At 38.0% G+C, this 19,432-nt stretch overlaps 1 protein-coding gene across 3 annotated transcripts in view; it reads left to right on the top strand.

Moving 5' to 3' along the window:
* Positions 1–19,432, top strand: part of LOC149218635 (uncharacterized) — a 339,705-nt gene that overhangs the window by 43,688 nt on the left and 276,585 nt on the right. For all 3 annotated transcript variants that reach the window (XM_089384105.1, XM_089384106.1, XM_089384104.1), the window contains exon 3: positions 7,020–7,351. In XM_089384105.1, coding sequence (XP_089240231.1) covers positions 7,020–7,351 — 332 coding nt within the window. The remainder of the gene's footprint in view (positions 1–7,019; positions 7,352–19,432) is intronic.

Below are 19,432 nucleotides of genomic sequence, written 5' to 3'. Positions count from 1 at the left end.
GGAAAACCCAATCCTCTTGGCAATCACTATCAAGGGGCAAAATTCTTCTAACACAAGAAAATTTTACTCTCTTCAAGACAATGCTAGAGAGATTAATTAGGAAGGAGAAAAATGGTTTCTAAAGCTTCAACAGTTATGCGTTAACAAATATAATTCAATGTGCACTTGAGAAGTGCAAAAGAGCAAAAAATAGGAAATCAAAATCAATTTGTTTTCCTGTAAATGCTTGGTTTGATGAGGAATGCAAAATGGCAAGGAGAACCTTGAAAAAGACAGACAAGGAAAAAATGAATGTAAAGTTATATAAACAGATACTAAAAAGGAAAAAATAAGACTTCATGCAAACAAGGCGAGAAGAGTTAATATATCTAGGCAAGAATAACCCAAAGCTTTTCTAGCAGGAACTTCAACCAAGGAAGAAGCAAATAAAAAATAATATTACAACCAATCAATGGTTTGAATATGCAAGACAACTCTATGAGAAAGAATCAGAGGCTGAGCCTCCCCCTAGGATCAACACAACTACAAAGCTCTTCACGTTACAGGAGGTGGAGATTGGAATTAAGAAGTTGAAAACAGGAAAGGCAAAGGACTTGGTTGAACTTCAAGCAGAGTATCTAAAATGGGGAATGAACACTCTTGCATCGCACATCATGGAAATATTCAACAACATCATTCAACAAGGATTCCCAAGAGACTGGACAACTAGCCTAGCAATACCCCTTTTTAAAAGTGGAGACATTAATAATCCTTCCAATTATAGAACCATTATGATCAATCATTTGTTTGCAAAGCTTTTCGATGGCATGGTAGAAAATAAAATCAGTAAGTGGGCAGAAGTAAAAGAAAAGAGGGCAAAAGGACAAGCGGGTTTTAGGCCGAAGCATTCTACAGTGGATCATGGTATCACGTTGAGACACATTATTGAAAAGGTTTGGGGGGACAAAGAAGAAGTATTTTGTTGCTTTGTTGACTTCAAAAAGGCATTTGACACAGTCCCTAGAGATAAGTTGTGGTGTAGAATGGAAGAACTTGAAATTCCTTTGCATTATAGAGCCGTTGTCCATAGAATTTATGAAGAGGTGAAAGTCAAAATTAGAACCTCCACGAATATTTCAGAAAGCTTTAGAAGTGACATTGGAGTTAAGCAAGGTTGCCCTCTAACCTCTACTCTTTTTGGTTTATATATTGATAAATTAGAAGAGTGGCTAAATCTGCAAGGTGGAGATGGTGTTCGGTTGGGGGAGTTTGTGATAAAGCTTCTTTTATATGCTGATGATCTTGTATTGATTTCTAAGTCGCCTATGGATTGCAGATGCACCTATATGCCCTTGAGCCTTTTTTTAGAGCAGTGGGGATGCAAGTCAATACTAGCAAGACCAAAATAATGATTTTCTCTAATAAAAGGAAGCAGAGCGAATATATGTTCTTTGAAGGCAACATTCTTGAAGAAGTAAATGAGTACAAGTACCTCAGGATTGATTTCAACAACAAAATTAATTGGGAGGACTCCAGAAAGAAGACAATTTGAGGAGGGTGGAAAGGATTATATGCTCTTCAAAACAGATGTAGAGAGGCAGAGTTATAGGATTGGAAAACGATTAAATTTCTTTTTGGACTCCTAGTTTGTCCAGTGATGCTATATGGGTGTGAATTGTGGGCTAGCAATACCCCCGTCTCAGAATGGAAACAAATTGAGAAAATCCAAAAACGCAGATCATGAGCAAGTTCAAAATAAAATGTTCGGTACCTTATGAGATAATGTTGAGTGAAATAGGAGCAACTCCGATCAAAGCAATTGCTATGGTGCAACTCATAAGATATCTAAAAGGAATTGAGCAAATGAGAGTAGGTAGATGGCCTAATGTTATCTTCGACGAAGGCATGAGTGAAAGAAAGAAAACATGGATGAGACAAAACTACAAATGGATGCAAAAATGGAATATCTACCTCAATGCCTGTCCCACAAATAGCAAGGAGTAAAGAATTTTGTTATGGAGAAGTTTCGTAAATGGGTATGGGGAAAAGAGTTGGGTAGAAAGAAGTACTACATTGAGAAATTCAACTCTACGTGTGATCTCCAACAAAAAGAGTACATTGGAGCTAACATTCCGTGGAGGGAAAAGGTTCTTATTGCTCAATTAAGAACCCACTCGCATCAACTTCGGTATGAAACAAGACGGTGGAAAAGGCCTAATGAAGCTTGGGAAGAATGAGTGTGTACATTTTGCACGTCTGGGGCAGTGGAATAAGAAAAACATTTCATTTTGGAATGTAATGCGTTCAAAGACATAAGAGAAAGTTATGGGAATATGTTAACATCGGTTTCTTCGCATTGTCTTTTTGGCGAGGGGATTATTGGAAGGTTAGGCCAGCTCATCATCAATTTGAATAAGAAAAGGATTGAATTGCAAAAGGCAAAAAATATGGAATTGATGGTCCCATAGACTATTTTTAGTCTCGTGGACGTTAAAATATCATTTCATTTTTCCATTAAAGAGGTACAGATGCCTTTGTAACTTCTGCTTTTAAGAGTGAGTGTAACATATGCATTAAAGAGTGCGTAAGAGCAATTTTTTATGACATGATTTTATTGAGTGTAAGAGAATCTTTTATGACGTGCTTTAAATTGTGTAAGAGAGTGTAAGAGCATTAATGAGAGTGTAAGAGGAATATGCCATGCCGATAATGAGAGTGTAAGAGAACATTATTGAGAGCCATGATTGACCAACTTGAAATTCCTTTTAATAATAATATCATAAAGAGGATAATAATAATATTGATGATAAAATATTAAGTCGAGATTGAATTATTAGGATTGATTAATGATAAGAAGTGATTTTTTATCAACAATACTTGATTACCAATTGATGCATGGTGATTTACTATCTTGAGACTTTCTATTTTTAGAAATTCTATTTTTAGACTTTCTATTTTTAAAAATTCTATTTTTTAGCCTTTCTATTTTTAGAAATTCATCCTTGAGCTTCCAATTTTTAACAAAAAATGGATTGGCAATTCATGGATGGCACATGATATATATGTTGTATTGTAACACTATACAGAGGAATATATATTTAAAATTCTTGCTGGTTTTCTTGGGCTTGGTTTATAGGATAAAATCTCTGTGTTAATGTGTGTGTTTTCCATTGCATTTTTTCTAGTTTATTAAGAATCCTTTTGTAAGAAAATTAATTGTACAAGGTTAAAACTTATACAAGGGATATATGCAATAGAGGACATAAGGATATACAAACTTGGATTAGGAAGGCAGTGTTTTAGTTAGGAAGAGCACCTCATGACGTTGTTTTAGTCTTGGATCAACGATGACTTTCTGGTTCAACATGAAGCATAATTTCATGACATTTCATTCAACAGAAGTAGGGTATATGCTAGCATGGCGAGTTGTGAGGCTATTTGGCTTCACAAGTGATGACATGATTATTTGGTCAAGGGTTGGAGCCTACAATGACACACCTTGCTAACTAGAGTTTGTATCAAACTCTCTGCGAATCCAATATTCCATGACAGGTCCAAGCATATTGAGATTAGACATTACTTCATCATAGATAGGATTCAAAAAGGGGTTTGTGAAGCTTTAGTATATCTCCATAAATTAGATTGTAGACATTCTCACCAAATCCTTGGTGAAAAGGAAGTTTGTGTTTTAAAGAGACAAGCTAGTGGTAGTGTAGAATACCTTCCTTGCTAAGAGGGTGTGTTATGTTTGTAGCTCAGGTAGGTACTTCTGCACTGGTCTAAGTGTCTAGTGATGTGGAATTCGCTTAATTACCCTTAGTAACACTTTAGTTATTAAAGTAATTTCTATTTATGAGAAAAAGTGAGTTCAATCTAATGAAATGCAAAGACTCTTTGCATTAATGTATGAGATAAATTTGAATCGTTGATCTTAAAAAAGTAAATCACTTTGGAGATTATGATTGTGATATAGTCATAATTTAAACTTATAAAAAGAAAGCTGGGCTAAGGGAGAAGACACATTATTGAGGACAAGACACAGTGAGATAAGTGAGGATCTTAGTGATTGGGTGAAGAAGGACATTCCTCTAGGTGTGTAGTAGCTAAAAGAAGACAACAATATTGTGTAGTAGCAAAAGAAATCATCTAAGTGTGGATGTCGTGGTTGTACAGGGGTAGATCGAGCAGGTGGAGGTGCAGATTAGGCCGTAAAACAGACAAGGGTGCAGATTTGATCAAGGTTGTACAACAGGCTGGAGAGGGCATAGAGGCTGTAGGAGTCACATTAGTAGGCTACTAGGTAGCAAGTGCTTTGTGGGTAATTTTTAGGAAACGACGGTCGGGGGTCTGGTAGATTATTCGCTCACCATAAACCCTCATTATAGGCTCTGATTGTTCTTGCGAGAGTTGGAGGACTCGAGCAGCAACACGGAAGTCTATGAACAGCACGCTGTCTCAGGTTAGATCCACGGTTTGAGCAGCTGGGTTAATATATGAATTGCGCAGGTCATAACGAGTGTAGGGGTCACTCGGACATCAGCACAGCAAGGGAGATATTACAGGTTGTTCACGGTGGATGTACGCAGCTATAAGAACAGCTAAAGACTGTTTTATAGCCTCGGTTGTAGACTGGCTTATAACAGTCTCGGATCGGTGCAGATTTATGTAGTGTCTCGGAGGGTACGCACTTACACAGAAATCTGCAGAACTGATACGTGTATGTAATACGCTGGTTTATATATGCGCTGGTGCGCTCTGGTAAACAGCGTTATTTGAAGGACTGTTTCATGAATAAGGCATACGGTATAGCGCAGGGGTTTGCGCAGTTTACCGGGAGGTATATTGTGGACAGTTGTATGATTGTGCGCAGCACATATATGTAAGGGCAGAGGCCTGTCTTGTATTATTCTAAGTGTGGCCGAGGGTTGCCGGCACACTTGTTTGTATTGTATCTTCATTATAATAAAAATTACAGTGGACAGACTCGGTTGGAGTTGTCCCACACAAATCTGTTTGTCATTTGTTATTGTTGTTCTGGTTTACATGAAGCTGTTATGATTGTTATGAGAAGAACAAAGCTTAAAAGATTCATGTTAATGTATATTGGTTTAAGATCAAGGTTTATATGGTTATGATATAATCGGTTGATGTTATGTTATCGGTTGAAGAAGAAGTTAAACATATGGTTGTTTCGGTTAAAGGCGTAGTCCATATGCATGATTAGTGAAAATTGGTCGTGCACGGTGGTGCCGCACCCGCCCAATTAGCAAAAAAAATATTGGGGGCGTGACAGATGGTATCAGAGCCCGAACGGACCCGGGCGTTGTAGCAGTTAGCAGTTGGCAAGTGAAGATACGGTTATGGCGAACAACCAAGGTCTTGTAACCTTGAAAGTCTGTGGCAAAGATGTTCAAGCGTTGGCTATCTTAAAAAAGTAAATCACTTTGGAGATTATGATTATGATATAGTCATAATTTAAACTTATAAAAAGAAAGCTGGGCTAAGGGAGAAGACACATTATTGAGGACAAGACACAGTGAGATAAGTGAGGATCTTAGTGATTGGGTGAAGAAGGACATTCCTCTAGGTGTGTAGTAGCTAAAAGAAGACAACAATATTGTGTAGTAGCAAAAGAAATCATCTAAGTGTGGATGTCGTGGTTGTACAGGGGTAGATCGAGCAGGTGGAGGTGCAGATTAGGCCGTAAAACAGACAAGGGTGCAGATTTGATCAAGGTTGTACAACAGGCTGGAGAGGGCATAGAGGCTGTAGGAGTCACATTAGTAGGCTACTAGGTAGCAAGTGCTTTGTGGGTAATTTTTAGGAAACGACGGTCGGGGGTCTGGCGTGACAGGGTTTCCTCGCCGTCCTTTTTAAGCGTGCTGTTCATAGACTTCCGTGTTGCTGCTCGAGTCCTCCAACTCTCGCAAGAACAATCAGAGCCTATAATGAGGGTTTATGGTGAGCGAATAGTCGTGGTAGCAAGTGCTTTGTGGGTAATTTTTAGAAATTTTTGGGAGGGCCGTATGGCTTGTACAGGTACCCAGTTTATTCCCTAAATTTTGTTGTAGTTAAATTGTTTTCTGAGTGGGCTAATTTCCCAGTAAGAGAGCCATTGTATGTCTATAAACTTATTAAATGAAAGACAAATTTTGAAGTAAAAATATTTCTGTGTATTTTTCCGTGGAAATTGGCTGTTTTATTTCCACTGTTTTATTTATTTGTTTGCCAGTTAAAATCCTAGTGATACTTTTTATTCAGTAAAGCTGAAATTTAATTTGAAAATCAGCAAGGAAACTTACTAGGAAATTATTAGTCTTCTACTGGGGTTAGAAAATTAAGATGGTATTAGAGCATCTTTGAAGAGGAGGTCAATTTCCTAATTTGCATAGCATAAAAGTAACAGTGAATTCTTGTGGGTGCTAGAAGGAATTAGCATAGGGTAGTTTATCTGTTCAGGTCTAGAAATGGTGGCAACCAGTCTTAGGGTTGAAGACTCATCCCTTCAAAACTAATGGCTGGGGCAGACCACAGTGAGAATGGAGCCCTGGTGGACTGCATAATACTCCATCAACCTCACCAGTGAACCAACACCCAGTTGGCAGATCTACAGTTATTTATTCCATTCTTTTGGCTTATATTGGATTGTTCATAAATTTGATTTTGCTAATGGAGCATTTTTTCACTTGATTTGAGCTATCTCATTTTCTTGATATATCACACTATACCAGTCAGGCATAATTTTCAGGTCAAATCCATACTCTATTCCAGTTTATTTTCTTGATGAACATCATATTTCAATTTCAGCTTGATGATTATCCTGTTGCAATTTCAGTGAAAGATTCATCATTTTTGTTTTATAATCCATGCTTAGAAGACATCATGTAATTATAACTGAAAGATGGTATATGATTTACAGTTTTACCTAAGCATGAACAGAATTATCATTGTTCTCTCTTCTTTCTACCTTTTGTTCTTTATTTTTGTATATGCAAAATTCTCAGACCATGGTTTGAAAGGGTTTTCTCTTGTATTTGCAGTATTTTATTCTTGCAAAAATGCTGTTGATCAAGACAAGACAGAAAATATCTGAGTATAGCAAGATCTATAATGATTCAGAAAGAAGCATTTCATGGTGGGTATCTCGCCTGCTACTGGTTCAACAGAAGATCCTTGATGAGAGGTCTCGTTCTTTGTATGAACAACTTCAAATGGCAATGGGAGAGACTCTGAAACATTTCGGTCAATTAACCAATGTAATTGAATATTGGGGGAACACATTAACTGAGACTGAGGCTTCAGATATAGTAGCAGCATCTAATCTAGAAACAGGCATTGAAGAGCATGCATATGGTCATATTGATCGTGCAAGGTAAGCTTTTGGAGAGATATCTTATGGTTAACTACAAAAACTGCTGTCTGTTTCTTTTGGTTTCAGAAAAGGGAGTCTAATTTACTCTGTGCAGAATGAAAATATGATGCGAGGTAATTTTTTCTACTTCAGAGTCTGCTTGGCTTAGCTTTGATAATGCTTGAGAACAGTTTGTTACCTGGTTTGAAATGCCTGTGGCTTGTTGCTTTGCTTCAGTTGTAAGTCATACAGTTACCATTGTACATTGAACATTCAATGACGATTGACGACCATAACATGTGTAGTTTTGAATATTAAACACTACTTACTGAGATATATTAGTGATGCTACTATCTAACAAATGAGTAAATCAAAATGTCTTGTTCTAACATGAGTGGTTACATTCACTTTATTTTAATTTATTGACTTTTCAATATTTATTTTAGTCAGCATATATATATATATATATGTGGAAGGAAAGAAGTGACGGAATATCCATCAATGGGATTGTGGCGTGTATAGGTTAGTGATACAGGTGGGTTTGATTCATTACATTATCAACTTAAATAGTTAAAGGATATTTGACATAGATCCATTCCGATCCAAAACTAGGATTAATTTATTATTATTTATAGATAAAGGCACAGAACCTATGGAAGGATTATAAAATGTCTCCTTCGGGAAAGGGAAAAATAAGGGAGAAGAACATAATTTCCAGATGCCCAGCAACTTTATGAAATGGGCAGAGTATCCGAAACCGTCGCTAGAGCAGCTGCTAGAATAGTTGCATACAAAATGCAAATCCATTTGCAACTCCTTTGGAGATATTGCCTGAATGGTATTTTTTCCCTGTATTCCAAATACTTCGTACAGTACCTAACAAATAGTTCCTTAGAGAGAGTTGTCCCGTGCCCCTAGGTATTCTCTACCTACCTACCTGTGTTGTTTTCGGGTGCTGACTAAAATAAATGTTAAAAAGTCAATAAATTAAAATAAAGTGAAAGTAACCACTCATGTTAGAACAAGACATTTCCCATTAGGTCTACATTTGGGGTCATTAATTTTGGAGGCTGAAATTCAACCCAAACTTTGGTCTTAACTTGGCCAGTGAAGGATGATCTACAATGAGTTTGGCCAGTTGAGATGGAGTATGCTGCAAAGAAATGTTTGATTCTTGGGATGTATATGCAATTGAGGAGGAGATGATGTTCCAATGAGTGACACCTTGAGTATATGAAGGAAGGTGAAAATGACAAAATATCACGTGTCAGAGGAAAGCAGGAGTCCCATTGTTTCTTCTTCCTCAGGATATCTATTGCCTTAGGTAACTGGGTCTCAGAATTATGAGTATGTCTGCTTTCTTTGTCTTTAAAATAGGTATGTTCTTCAATTTGAAATGGTCAATGATACTTACTGTTAAACTATTATAACAATCAATGCTTAATTGGCTTCAGAGGGATATGCTTAAGATGTGCCTACTTAAGAACTTATGGTCTTAAGCAGTGCCTTTTCAAGGAGTTATCCATCACCATTCTATGCACATAGACTTCAAATGGGGTCCTTTGTGCTTTATTTCAAATGTACAGGATATTTGCCAGTATTGCATGAAATCTGCAGCCTGCATTCTATTGTTGCATCGATCTCGTTTAGGATTCCCTGCAATGGTAGAATGAGAGAATATATTATAAAGAGGAAATTATGACTAGTAGCTTTTATTTGTCAACTGAAGAAGATACTCTTCTTTAGTTTTCACAAGTAAACTGGTCTTTCTGGAAATGATAAGTACCTTGGCTTTCACGTTGTTTATTGGGAAAAATCTCCTAGAGGACAAGTGAAGTGATTTTCAACTAGTTGGTCCACATTGCAAGATAAACATTTGCGTAGGTATCTGAAACTCTCTTTGAATCGTTGGACATGATTTACTATGTTTATGTGCGAACAAATATGCTGCAGTGTTGAACCTTGATAAACAATTTTTTGTTGGTGGTTGACAAGTAACTATTGGTGACCTATGAATAATCTGTTCATGGCTGGTGGGTAATTTGTTTCAGTTTATGTGCATTCTAGAAGAGGTTGAGAATCATTCTAAATAGGATTGATGGTTTTGCAGTGTTCAACTGAAGTCCAAGAATCATTTGCTTTAAATCAGTGTCCAGCTAGACAATGAGTAACCAGCATTTTGTGATGATGCTTGAGCCTTTACCTTGCCATATTTTCAGTTCATGCCATTTGATACATGTTCTTCAAATGCCTTACAGATTGGATAATTGCATGCTTAAATTGCTAAGGATGGGTTGTTTGAGTGGTTGGTGATGCCATTCTGCTTATCCAATCCACCAGCAACTTTTATGTGCTTTGTGAGCAATGTTCTGCATTCCTACACAGGTAAATTTGTTGTAGTTTATGTTGATGGTGTGCTTATTTCATGAGGACATTGCTTTAGTTCTGAACACCATACAGGACCAAAAGCTTTATGCCAATGTTGGTTCTAAACCCTTACATGACCGCAAGGTTTATGCCAACTTGGAGAAATGTGCATTTACCATGACATGCATAAGGTACCTTGTTTTCAACCTTCATCATTGATGAGACAGGTGTGATCTGGAGAAGGCCCATGTCATTAGAGAGTGGCTGACCCCAAATCAGCATCAATAAACTGTGAAGCTTTCCTAGGTTGGCAAAGTTTTATAGAAAATTTGTTTTGGGTTTTTCTCATGTTGTGCAGCTAATTCATGCACGCTTGCATGAACTTCCTGTTGAGAAATTGTAGCTGCTGTCGTATTTTCATCATCAAAGTCAAAGAAGAAATTATTGGTTTTCTGCTGTCCAAGTCAGCCCCATTTTTGACAGGTTGGCCCCACCACTTGAAGGGGTTTGACCCTTGGTCAAAACCCCTCCTATCCAATGTGTATATATTGGCAAGAGGATCAATTCATTTGATCATCACATCACTCACTTATTCGACCTGTTCAAGCAAGGAAATTTACTCACATGTGCAAAGGATGCGAAGGGGACTTTGACCAGCGAAGTGTCTTTCTGTTTGACTTCTGTTGACCTATGTTGACTTGGCTTAATTCTCTGTTGACTGAATCTGTGGAGGCCGAATATCCTCTGGATTTTTGACTGTTTGTTGACTGAGATTTTGTCTCTGTTTCTGGGCATTGACTGAGGGTTGACTGCAGGTCATATCCTGAAGTTTGACTGAGGAGTTGCAGGCCAAAATTTGGCCCTTTGACCAGCTGACTACAGGTTGAAATTTGGCCCTTTGACCAGACATTGACTTGTGAGCAGCCTGCTGACTATCTCTCTCCATTTACTCTGTTTGACTTGGAATTTAAAATAGTCAATGGTTGACCTTTGACTGGAATATTCTAATGTACAATTTGGATGAATTACTCTCTCTCATAAGGAAAGATTACCAGGTTTTCTCAGTTGTGGGGTTTTGTCCCAAGAAATTTTGGTGTCTTGTTTCATTGTTCTTACTGTGATCTCTATTGCTCTACTGAAGTTAATGGTTGAAATTTTCAAGTGTAACTGCTTAATGATTGGAATGCTCTAAAGAAGTCAAATTGTATCAGTGGAAGAAGTTATCAGTTTGAAAAATTGTTCTAGTCTTGTCTGCTCTAGAAAATCAACATGGTATTAGCCCTATGGTGGATAAAAATAGCATTGAGATCACATCTGGATTGATCATCTCACAAAGAAGAAGTCATTCTTGTGATCAAAGCTTAGGGCTTAATCTATCAACAAGCCCTAGATTAAGAATCAGATTCCTTAGGAGACTCACAAATCTCTGAAAGTCAAGACAAGATGAGCAAGTTCCTGTGACTAAATCTCTGTGCTAGAGGAGCAACGGTTTGTGGTATACCTTCTGTGAAAGCCAACAAAGGTCTGTAGCATATCTTCTGTGGTAAAAATCCCGAAACCTTAGGTCTCAAATTTCAACGACTCCACGTCTTCTTATTGATCATGAAAGAACCTATAAAGATATTTGGATACACACCTTTCAAGCATGAGATTGCTTCACAGTAATATTGATCAATCACTTCGTTCATATAATGGGATCCTTATTGTAACATTGAGGTGTTTATTGAATAGCAGAAAGAAGTTTCATCCATTGCAAATCATAAGAATGATGACCATTAAAAATTCAAGTTCAAAGGCCCCATTTAAGACTAAAGACATGAAGAGGAAAATAGAAAAGCATTGAAGGAGAAGAAGTTTTAGAGAGGATGAAATTCCTCAGGACCAAATATCAGTAAAGGCCGAAATACTTCAGGAAAGATCTCAGAGAGGCCGAAAGCCTCGGGAATAATGATAGAAGGTCAAATTTATGATGCAGACAATACAATTTGTTTGATGAAGGCAAAGGCTCAATCGTAAAGCAAAGATGCATGACAAGAAAGTCTATATCTGGTCCTTAAAATCTTGTCAAGGCCGAAATTCTTGTGGCTATTTGTTTTCTACTCTGACCGAAAAGGAGGATCCACTATAACCTTCTCTCAAAAGAGCAAGCTTTGTTTTATGTGAAGAAAGGAAAGCTGCCTCCTGGAAAGAGGTCTATTAAACCTTTGATCCGAACCTCTGTGGAAGGCCTGAAATTCACAGAAGCTCTGTGGTCAAAAGAAGTCTGAACCATGACCTTTTGTCATTTTCTTATGTAAGGCACTGTACTCAAGAATGGATATTGCTTGTATGACGAGCCTGAAGAAGAAGAAGTGACCTGGACTGAAAATTCATCTTGCAGTGTCTGTAGTTTGAAGGTCAACCATCGAATGGCCTGAGCCACTTTGAAGTAGTCGTCCTGTTTGAAGGAGTTCATTCTTAAGAAGCCAAGCTTGTGGTATTGTCACAGTCAAAAAGGAAGTTTGAAGTCCTCCCTATCCAAAGAATGGAAGCAGAACCTGAAGTCAAGGTATGTATGTGCTAACATTAATTCTTTTGACAACATTCTTGAAAGTTCTAAAGAAGTGCACTGAAGTTTGGGATAGGCACTAGACATCTTTTTATTGTCAAGATTGAAGCATATAGCTTGGCTCCCATAGATAGATATCCGAGAGCTAATCTGAAGCTTGATGCCCTCTTGAATGTGAGGTATGTTTTGAATATTTGATCCCTTATCATCATAAGAAAGAGCTTTGACAGGAAAGACAACATATAGGTTCACAGACTTGCATCAATTTGGAACAAGTATGTTGAAAAATCTGTGTTGATCATATGGAATTGTTAATGACTGTTGTGCATACATCTAATGATGAATAGTATGATGTGTTCAAGCATGATATAGGTTGATTTCAGTAGTGTGTGCTTAAAGTGCTGAAGGTGCTAAGGCTACTATGTCTTTTATTACTCCAGTGAAAGGTGTGTGGCTATCTCAAATCAGACTGTTAACATTCAGAAGATTACAAGGTTGAAATTTGAAATGAGTTAGTTACTCGTGGGACTGTGAGGAATCTTTAAGGAGTCCCTCGACCTTACTAAATCAAATTATGGCAAGGAGAAAAGACATAGGCTCACAAGAATATAGCCTCATGTATGACCTTACTCATATATCAAAAGATTGAAGTATGATTATGTTGTTCAGAAGCCAGATGTATCTCTGCATTACATATTTTGAAGAATGGCATCTATTTCATAAACTATGATTGCTCAGTTTTTGAAATATGAAAGAAAGGAATCACTATCTCTATTCATACCTTTGAAGAAAGCTTGCCTACAGTTGAAAAGAGGCCAAGTTCCTCTTCAAGGGTGAACGCTCTTGTAGATTTGATATTGCTCTATCATTAATAAAGATCTATGATTCTAAAAGTATTGATGCCATGTATAAGGATTTGGGTACTGAGATCTCCCTTGATGAAATCCATTGCTACAATAAATTTGAAGAAGCCGAGCTACCTGGTTTGATGTGACCAAGGATGATTGAATGATTAAGGACAATAATGTATTTTAGCTCCTAAATTCTCTAGGGTTTTGACATTTGAATATGAAATTGAATATCAAAGATTTGAAGACCCTTGTAAGCAACAAGGCATGGATAAGTAAATACCTAAGGTTTATGGACAAAACCCTAGGAGTGATTGCTTACGTTGAAAGAAGAAACCCTAACTCCTGCAAGGAAGGGATAACATCATGATGATGATGTGGATGAGGTTGATTGGGAAGTTGGATGTAAGAAGGCTAAGATTAAGAGGGAGACAACATGTTCTCAAAAGATAAGTATCTTATATCTTTCTTATTTTGATTATTGCTATTGTTGTTATTCTCCTCTATTTGTCTCTTGTCCTTGTATGTCATGCGTGGTTGTATTTGTTCTTCCTTGGCCTCCTAATGAGGATTGCACGTACATAATGAAGACTGTCAAGTCTGTGGCAATAGATGAAAAAGTTGTAAGAACAAAGCTTGTGAAAAGAAGACTCGTGTTGAGAGATACTGTATTAGATGAGCTCTGGACTCAAAGGAAGCAGACAAATAAGCCAGATTGAAGCTTGTTTTTTGATCTATATCTAAAAGAAGTCAATTGTGACTTCCAAGATGAAGATTGCTAGAAGTACAAAGCGAAGGATTACCATAAGAGGGGGAAGACTATGAAGTTAGGCACCTTGTGCATGTTGATCCTGAATTGATGGCTATTTGGTTCTACAAAGAGTATGCTTATCCGTTGTTGAAAATGGGCCCGTGATTTTGATGATATATTTTTGACTAGGGTTGAAGACCTCTTTGTCGAGTGTAAGAGGGAGTTGTTTGAATGATCTTGGTCTTATGTATTACTATCTGGGATTGAAAGTATGGCATAAGCTTGTTGAAACCTTTGTTGAGATCCTTCAAAATTTGGTGTGATGGACTGCAAGTCCATGGACACCTCCATGATGACAAATTTGAAGAAACTGTGAGACTCTGGTTATGATCCTTCTATGTCTTGTCATTTGATTGGCTCTTGAACTCTCTGAAACTTGGTATTTTCTATGCTTTGGCATGAGCATTGGGTTGCAGTGAAACATATATTAAGATATTTACTTGGCACCATTGATTATGGATTGAATGGTGAATTGCAATTGCATTGATTCTGATTGGGCTGGATGCACTGAATAACACTTCTGGATGCTGTTTTAGCCTAAATATCATGGATAAGTATGATGCAGACCTCTGTTGCATTTAACACAGGCTGAAGCGGAGTATACAATTGATTGTTTAGCCTATTGTGAAGCAGTTTGCCTTTGAAAGCTATTTGTTGGTTTGTTTGACCAAGTGTTGGAATTAACTGTGGTATGTGAAACTTTATGAGAATCTACTTTTTTGTGACAGGTCGAAGCACATTGAGATCAAGTGTCACTATATCCTGGATGTTGTCCAAAGAAGAGTTGTGAGGCTTGAATACATTTCTATTGATAAGCAGGTTGTTGATGTTTTGACAAAGCCACTTCCCGAATGAAGTTTGTTTGCTTCTGTGAGAAGCTTGCAGTGGCTTAGAATTCCGCCTAGAGAGAGAGCATTGATTGTATAGCATCATGAATCTTCCTTGGGCTTGGCTGAGAAACCATGGTTTATGTTTGGGAAGATTGTTCAGGTTACTTTCTTAGGTCATTGAGTTTGACCAAGAAATCTTGTGGTTGGGGAGGTTGGTTCTAAGGCCTGGAGTGAGAGACTAGTAGGCTTGGTTGGGGACACTAATTTTGAGTACTCTCCCTTGGGTCATTGTATTTGACTGAGAGTTTATATAGTCGGGGAGTTTGATATCAAGATAGGGATTCCTCCCTGTTGGATAATCAAGGGCAAGATAACATTAATGATTCTTCTAACTATGATAATTACTTGTGATGTCTTTTTAGTTATTAGAATCAACTTCTTCTGCTTATTATTATAATGTGTTGTTCAATCATCAAACAACTACCAAAACAAGAAGATCAACAAGATACAAGTACGCAAGATGTAGGCTCCAAGCCAGGGGAAAACCTCTCCTCCTGAGAGGAAAACCCTTCAATCTCTTCTTATAGATTCTTTATTGACGAATACCAAAACCTTTGACCAAACATTGAAGCCCTTCCAAGTCCAAGATCAACTTCTCAATAATGTTCTTGCTTTACTGCTTTCCAAATCCGGTAGAATCTCTTCTGGTAACACTTCTACAACCTTCAGCCACAAATTTTCGACCCTAACTATAGATTTGCAACTTCAGCCCCCGACAGCAGCTGCTACTTCACACGTGTGGACAAAAACTACTTCTTCTTTGCCTCCACCTGCCTCGCTTGACCTACTTTGACTTCTGGATCTAGAAGGGGACTTTGTTGGCCCTTCTTTCAACCCTTTTTCATCAGATCAAACTCTAAGAAGGAAACCTAGCCAAGCAACAAAAACCCTAGCGAAAAGCTGCAGAATTTTAGCCCTCTTCTTCGCACGTGTGGAGTGAAAGAGAGAGAGATGGACCCAAAACACCACTTCTTCTTTTGCCTTCTTCGCTACCCTTTTTTGCTTCTTCCTTCGCATGAGGGAGAGAGAGGAATGAATGTCTCCAAATGAGGTCGAACTGTCTCCTATATATAGGTCTTCCAGGGGTAGGAATTCTAGCTTTTAGGCCGACTTGGTCTTAGAAGGCTTAGTAAAATACAAAATAATTATTTTTACAATTTACAAGATGCCAGATGGGGTCTTCATATTATGACAATGTCCCTATTTGACTTCTTGACCTAGGACAACCCTAGAAGCACTGTCAATTAGTGCTTGACCTATAAAACAAATTTCTTGGGCAAGAAACCCAAGCTCAATAAAAGTAATAATATTTTTTCTTTCTTTTACAAAATACAAGAATCAAAAGTACATTTCATATTTATGAAGACCGAACCTAGTTACACTTTCTTCAACACTCCCTCTTATAAATGGTACATGGCTATTCTCAATACTGAAGAGATCTCATAAGAATAGTTAGACTAGTAATCCATTTGTATAGCATCATTATAACCAACATTGTCACATAACAAGGCCTTGACTGATAGCTCTATCTCTCAATAAATCAGAGCACAATGTTGGAGAGACCAATGATTATAGACACCTTCATCATTGTCTCTCAAGGTACATACCCACCCGGGTGTTCACTGAGTATGACCTTCTAGGACTATTCTTATCTTGGGTCCCCAGCCCTCAAAGAATATTGGTCCTCTTGCCTACTCTTATCTTGGATGCCCTACCACATCCTCAAAGAGTATTAGATGCTAGATGATTACTCAATCCTCCATTCTTTCTTCCAAAATGAAGACAAGAATGATGTGTCTATCTCTCCCTCTCAACTAGGGAAGATATGTCAACCAATCCAAGCTTGTTTCTAAAATACACAAGCTTCTTATTGGGAAGAGATTTTGTCAAAATATCAACAGTTTGATCATCAGTGGGGATATACTCCAGCTTCAGTACAACATCTTGTACCAACTTTCGAATGTAGTGGTACTTGTTTATGTGCTTCGTCTTTTTATGAAATACCGAGTCCTCAGATAGTCTTATACAACTCTATTATCACAATGTATTATGGTAGGGTTCAATGGTCTTGTAAACAAATCAGATAACATCTTCCTTAACTGGACCGCTTCCATGCTCACTTCACAAGTTGCAATGTACTTGACCTCAACACTACTCAAAGCCATTGTCTCTTGCTTTCTGCTCATCCAAGAGACCATGGAGGATCCTACGCTAAAACATCCTCATGTAGTGCTTCTTCCATCCTTCTTGCTGCCTCCCCAATCAGAATCGGTTAATCCTTCTAGATGAACGTCTTTTCCTTTTTCATACTTCAGGCAGTAGTGGATGGTTACCTACAGATATCTCAGTATATGCTTGGCAACTATCCAATGATCATGTCTACACTCCATTTGAAATTGACTGAGAACATTCACTACAAAGCATATGTCTGGTCGAGTATTCACCAGATACATCAGGGAGCCAATCAGTTGTCTGTACTTAGTAGGATCCATTGGGTTGGATTCAGAATTTCTTAAAATTTGTGATCATCGAGGTTGTCATGGGTTTGCATTCCATCATTTCAAACCTTTTCAATAGCTTTATCACATACTTTCCTTGTCCCAGGTAGATTTCATTCGGTTCTTGCCAGATTTCCAGTCCCAAATAATAATGCATAAGTCCTAGATCCTTCATATCGAATTCAACTGCCAACAATTTCTTACATTCTTGAATTCTTTCTTCATCACCAATTATTAGAAGATCATCTACATATAGAAGAATGATGACAGGTTCATCATTCTCTACTTTGATGTAGAGATTGGGATTTGCCGTGCTTTTCCTGAAACCCAACCTTTGCAAGTATGCATCCATTCTAGCATACCATGCCCTAGGAGCTTGCTTGAGGCCATAAAGTGCCTTCTTCAATCTGCAAACATGAGTTTCTCTATCCTTTACTTCGAATCCCAATGGTTGTTCTATGTAGACTTCTTCATCTATGGTACCATTCAAGAATGCTGTTTTGACATCCATTTGATGTACCTTCCATCCCATTGATGCTGCCAGAGATATCAGAGATCGGATCGTGGTATACCTTGCTGTGGGAGCAAAGGTCTCTTAATAGTCAATGCCTTCTTCCTAAGAGAAGCCTCGAGCTATGAATCTATCCTTGAATTTATCTATGCCTCCATCTACAACATGCTTGATCTTATACAACCATTTAGAGGTTACCACTGATTTGTTTTCCGGTCTTGGGACAATTTCCCAGACTCCATTCTTCATAATAGATTGGTATTTCTCATTCATTGCATTCTTTCATTCTTGGTGTTTAGCTGCTTCTTCAAAAGTGGAAGGTTCATCTTCAATGAGCTTCGACATGTATGCTGCATATCCTGAATATCTTTTCGGTTTCTTGCTCTCCCTGAATCTTCCTCTTGCAGTGTGACCTTCTGCTTCTTGAAGTGTAGAAGTTACCTAGTTAGGTCTCTTTCTTCTTTCAAGGAGAGAGATTGGTTCACTGGGACTTTCTTCTTCATGATGAGAGACTTATCCTTCCTTAGTAACTTCTTCCTCAAACATAGGAAGATCCTCGTCATCAAAATCAAATGGGAGATCTTTGGATTTCTTGAAGGCAATGCTGTTAAAATTGGCAACTAGGGCCAAACTCCATGTGGGTCATCTTATTCATGGCTGATAATATTTATATTAGATTCCTCTCGTCGAGAGGTGTAGGATTGATCTAAAGATCATCCGATTCCGATAAGTATTTATGGAGATATGAATTTATTTTGATTATGGAATAATTATCAAGCCGACCAGCAACTCATGTAGGCTCAGAAGCCCAACAGTCACATCTATTCAATCATCAACATTTGTATATAAATATAGGTCTTTTCCTCATTTGGACACACTTTTTGTCGTTTGGACACACTCATCTCATCACATCTCTCTCTCTCTCTCCTGCGCAGAAAAGAGGCTCTCTCCTATTGCGCAGAAAAGGACTCTTCTCTCACACATGTGGAAGGAAGGATGCAGATTTAGGGCTGCAACTGCAGATCGGAAGTTTGACCAGCGTTGACCATCAGAGTCTCTCTTAGAACTGCGCTGTAGGTGGAACTGACTGTCCTGAGAAGGCCGCATTTTTTGGTGAAGGAATCAAACTGATCCGACGGTTGGTTTGCAAGATATTGTCGGCCCTAGTTGAGGGCTGATCTAGAGTTTGCTGCTGCTGATGTAAATCAGATTTATGTACTATTTCTCTCTACTGAATTATTGAAGATAAAAGAAGATTTGATCAAAGGGTTCCCCATATTGGGGTTTTTCCCTGGCTAGCTGCCACATCTTGTGTCTCTTGTCTTGGCTTGTTTTTCTGTTGATCGTTTAATGTTCTATCTGCACTTTACTTTATGTACATGTGATTGCTAATCTGTGGATAATAATAATAAAAAGAATTAAACTGCTCTAAGCATAGAACATATCATAAATTAACATGGTATCAGAGCTGAGGTGAAGACAAAGCCCGAGCAAGAGCAAGAGCAATCACCAAAGAGAAGATTGGCAAGGCTATCCTAAAAGAACTATGGGGTCCTCAACACACTTCCCTGCTGAAGACAAGCTCTGTGAGAAGTCTGACCATCACGGATGGAAGATGTCTCTTGATCC

The sequence above is a fragment of the Pinus tabuliformis genome, chromosome Q (assembly GCF_031772625.1).
Source record: "Pinus tabuliformis cultivar Carrire ecotype Pingquan chromosome Q, CPIR1, whole genome shotgun sequence".
Lineage (NCBI taxonomy): Eukaryota > Viridiplantae > Streptophyta > Pinopsida > Pinales > Pinaceae > Pinus > Pinus tabuliformis.
The sequence above is the reverse complement of the archived record's forward strand: the minus strand, read 5'-3'. Positions and strand labels throughout refer to the sequence as shown.